General features: G+C 60.6%; 1 protein-coding gene across 1 annotated transcript in view; it reads right to left on the reverse strand.

Moving 5' to 3' along the window:
- Positions 1–4155, reverse strand: part of PLEKHH3 (pleckstrin homology domain containing, family H (with MyTH4 domain) member 3) — a 10758-nt gene that overhangs the window by 2165 nt on the left and 4438 nt on the right. Inside the window, exons 3-11 of the mRNA XM_008571887.1 lie at positions 4087–4155; positions 3785–3976; positions 3540–3697; positions 3314–3434; positions 2210–2516; positions 1222–1429; positions 847–983; positions 421–553; positions 39–220 (exon numbers count right to left, since the gene is read on the reverse strand). The exon at positions 4087–4155 is cut by the window's right edge and continues 10 nt beyond it. Coding sequence (XP_008570109.1) covers positions 39–220; positions 421–553; positions 847–983; positions 1222–1429; positions 2210–2516; positions 3314–3434; positions 3540–3697; positions 3785–3976; positions 4087–4155 — 1507 coding nt within the window. The remainder of the gene's footprint in view (positions 1–38; positions 221–420; positions 554–846; positions 984–1221; positions 1430–2209; positions 2517–3313; positions 3435–3539; positions 3698–3784; positions 3977–4086) is intronic.

The following is a 4155-nucleotide window of genomic DNA, read 5'->3' on the forward strand; positions in this document are numbered from 1 at the left end:
AGAGTGCCCCGGCCAGCAGGGCGGCGGAGGGCGGTGGCCTGGAGGCCGAACGGGGCGGGCCTTCGCGTGGCGGGGCCGGGGGTGGCAGCAGGCGGTCCAGGCGCGGCAGAGGGACCCGCGGGGAGAAGTCCCGGTGCAGACTCTGCAGGCGCAGCGCCGCCAGGGCGCGCAGCGTGTCGTCGGGCGGGGGCGGCCGGCCACGCAGCAGCAGAGCGTGAGCCTACGGGGGAGGCACCGGGCATCAATCAGCACGGGAGCCGCGGCTGTACTGTCGCGAAAACACCTCGGGGTGTGGAGTTGAGCTCTGGGTTCGAAAAGCCTCCCGCGGGGTTGCCATAATGATTAAATGAGATGGCTCAGAAAAGGAGGGGTTCAGGCTTGGGGGCTCTGTTTGGAGGAGTACATGCTGGAGATCCTCACCTGCTCAAAGAGGAAAGGCAGTTCGTGACCGTCTGGGGACAGCCCCTCGGGGTGCAAAGGTCCGTGAAGACGGAGACACAGTCTCCACCCGGAGTCCGGCGAGTCCTCCAGACCGGCTTCCTCCGCGGCCGACCTGCAAAAAAGATAAGGAAGAGACGCGATGGAGCAGGAGAGCCCCCCGAGCTCCCGCAGCTGGGGAGAGGGGCGGGGCCGCGTGTCGGGGGCGGGGCCTGTATTGGGACTGGAAGGCGGAGGTGAGCCATGAAATCAGATTGCAAACCGCCAGCGAGCAGGCGTCCGTCTGAAAACCAGCGAACGTCACTATACAGCGCAAGTGGCAAGCGTTCAATAAACGTTTGCTTAGTGATTGACCCAACGGGGAAGTAGATGGGCTAATAGAGAGCAGGACTGGGGCTGGACATTTACTTCTCAAACCTGGTGAGCACGTCGGCCACGAGGGTCCCTCCACCCAGGGCTCGCTCCTGGGTCCCTCGCTGCTCGTACAGCGCGAATGTGTTGCGGCTCCGGGCCAAGCCCAGCCGTCCCACCAACTGTCGAGCCACCTAGAGGGGAGGGAGGGTGACGGAAATGTCAGGCCACACTGGGGTCTCGCCAGGACTCTGGGAGGGGCTGATCCAACAGAAGGGGTCTCTTAGTCCTATCACCTCCACTTCCTCCCTTACCGAAATGATGAATCTGAGACAGACTCGGGGCACACCTAGGGCCCAGGAACCGGGAGAGCCAGGCGTGAGGAGCTGGAAGGGCGGGGAGTAGGGGCGCTGGGGTCTTTCTCTGCCTCACCTCCCCCGCTGTGGTGTGAGAGTCGATGGCAACGGGACAGGCACCAGCCCCCGGACAGTGCACGGTGCACAACAGCTCCTGCCGTCGGCTCAGCGCGGAAATCTCAGCCAGTGACGGCACCAACTCTCGGCCGCGGGTCCGACCCAGCGCTTTCCGGATGAAGCGCGCATACTCCGCCAGTTCCGAGTCCGGGAGTGCCCGCTCAGTCCTGGGTTAGGGAGCACCAAGGGTTCAGAGCTCCGAGGGCTTTCCTTCTTCCCCTGCCTCTCGCCTTCTGGTATTATAGTTTATTTCATCTCGTTGATTTCCTCCCCTCCAACTCAAGTTCCTTGAAGGCAGCAACCAGCTGTTCTAAATCTGTCCTCGGTACTCTATATGGAGCTGAATTACTTTCTAAGTACCCTGGCAGCTCTCTCTCAACTGCCCCCATCCACTTCCGAAAGTCTGCGATCTTCCTTCGGAATGCAATCTGAAATCCAGCCTCATGACTACGCTTTCCAACCTAAAAGCCCTGGTGCTGGCCTTCATCAGCCAGAGGAAAAAGGAAAAGTAGGTGTTGTGTGTGTGTGCGTGCGTGCGTGCGCCCTCGTGTGTGTGTGCGTGCGTGTGTGCGTGTGCATGTGTGCGCGTGTGTGTGCGTGCGCGTGCGTGTGTTTTGCAGCTGGCCGGTACAGGGATCCGAACCCTCGACACTGGTGTTATAACACCGTGCTCTAATCAACTGAGCTAGCCAGCCCACCCGTAAAGCAGCCTTTTTATAATTCCTCTGCCCAGAGGGGGCGACTTATTGTACTTCATCCTCCTATAAGTGGGATATGATCTTGTAATTCCCACAAAGGCATTGTATATTTCAGCAGCAGCCCTGATCTTGAGCAAGTCCCTTCCCTTCTCTGGATCTATGTTCCCTATCTACCAAACCCTGCACATAGGCCTGTCATTCTCTCCCGGCTCCCTTATCTTGGCCTTACCCCAGCCCCTCCCCTCTCACCTCTCCAAATGCCCCAGGAGGTGTCCCCGTACAGCTCCCCCAGGCCGGAAGGTGCAGCTCATGCAAGTAAGGAGCTGCCAGTACCGCAGGGACGCAGGGTCTTGGGTAGCTGGGAGCCCGGGGGGGCCCGTGGGGCCCGAGGTCTGCTTAGCCAGCTGCAGGAAGAGTTCATCCCGGAGTGCAGGCAGGTCCCGGCAAGTTTGGAGCACACCCTGCATCAGGGGCCCGGGGCGCCGCGCCCCCTCCAGTGCCTGCAGCGCCAGGAACAGCCGCACTGCCTCCTCCCGCAAAGGCGCATAGCCTGGACCTGCGGGAGGGTGGGGGTGGAGGGACGGTTTGGAGAGCGGACACAGAGCTGCGCCCTGGGAGGAAGGCATGAACCAGGGGAAAGTCAAGGGGAGTATAAGGGGACAGGGGTTGGCAAGGAGGGGAGGGCATGAATGACAGGAAAAGTGAAGGGAAAGCAATGGTCCCACAGAGCCAAACTCAACCCTTGCCTCCCAGGAATCCCACCTCTGGATCCTGCTAAGCCTGGACTTCAAATTAGTAAGAGGGATAGAGGACATAGGTTCAAACCCCAGATTCTCTAAACGAGTACCAACAGTCATCACCATGGGCCAGAAACCAAGCTATACTGGGAGTCAGAAAACCAGGGTTCTTCTCCCAGCTCCTCTTAATCCCCTAGCTTTAGGACCTGGGTCAGTTACTGCACCCTTTTGGGGAGGTATAGCCGGAGGAGGCCAGCACATTCTCCCAAAGTGGGGGCTTTTCCGCCGCTTATGGAAATGTGACATCATCTTAAGAGTAATATGACATGGTCTTAAGAGTATAATGAAAAATTAAAAGAGTGTGCAAAAACCGCGGAAGGAACATCAGTGGTCAGAATGAGACTATAAAGTGGCTGGTGAAAGTAGGCCCTTCTTTCTGTGAGGGTTTTCCTCCCCTCCACCGTGGCCAGCTTCTGGGTTTCACCTTTATCCTTTGAAAAGTAAGAGGTGGGCAGGCCCCCTGAGTAGTCTTCGGCCCTGCCAGTTGAGGCATTCGGATTCTTACCTCTGATCCACTCCAAACCACCCAGGGAACTTGGGCCATGGAACCACTCACCTGGGGCGCTGACCCCGTAGGGCAGGGGCAGGAGTGGGGCGTACAAGGCTCCGCTGGTGTGCCTCAGTATGGGGTTCCGCCGGTAAATGAGGGCCACGGCCTCTGGGTCCCCACAACTCTCCTAGAGGCCAGGGAGAGCGTCGACGTGATGGGGAAGGGAGCTCCCCGTGAGCCCAGAAAGCTTTTGCGTCCACCGCCCTCCTGGCTCTCGCTGGAATCCTCTCACCTGTATGTCTCTGAGCAGTAGCTGGGTGGGGGTCTCGAGCGGTGCCTTGGAGGCGATCACTTCGCGCAACGCCGCTCCCCAGCGCTCCGCCTCCGCCTGGCGCGGGGAGCAGAGGCGGACGCTGTGCTTCCGGCCAGACACAGTCACTGACCACAGACCTACGGGGGGAAAAAGCGCGCGGAGGGCAATCAGGGTGGGCCGGGGCCCCGGCCGAGGAAGGTAGTCGAGTCCCCACGAGGTCTCACCGGTCTCCTTGGGCCTGCGCTCCGGGCCGGTCACCGAGCACAGGCTGGTGAGCACGAGGCTCCCGAGGCGCCGCGCCCCCTTCCCGCTGCTGCTGAACTGATCCAGAGAGTCCCGCGTGAGCACGAACCAGGCCCGGCGCGGGGGCAGCCAGGGTCGCGTCCCTCCTCCGCGGGGCTCACGGTAAAGCCAACCTTTGGAGGAGAGAGAGAGAGAGAAGGGGAATCAGCAGGAGGAGACATTATCCTCTGGAGGGTTGGGATTGGGGGCCTCCGGTGTGCACTGAGGGGAAGGGGGTCACTACCTTTCACCACGATGTCCGGGTCGTCCTCTGGCAGCCCCTTCTCCGGAATGAGGCTCCACGTCTCCTCAC

The sequence above is a fragment of the Galeopterus variegatus genome, unplaced genomic scaffold, assembly GCF_000696425.1.
Source record: "Galeopterus variegatus unplaced genomic scaffold, G_variegatus-3.0.2 Scaffold733, whole genome shotgun sequence".
Taxonomy (NCBI): domain Eukaryota; kingdom Metazoa; phylum Chordata; class Mammalia; order Dermoptera; family Cynocephalidae; genus Galeopterus; species Galeopterus variegatus.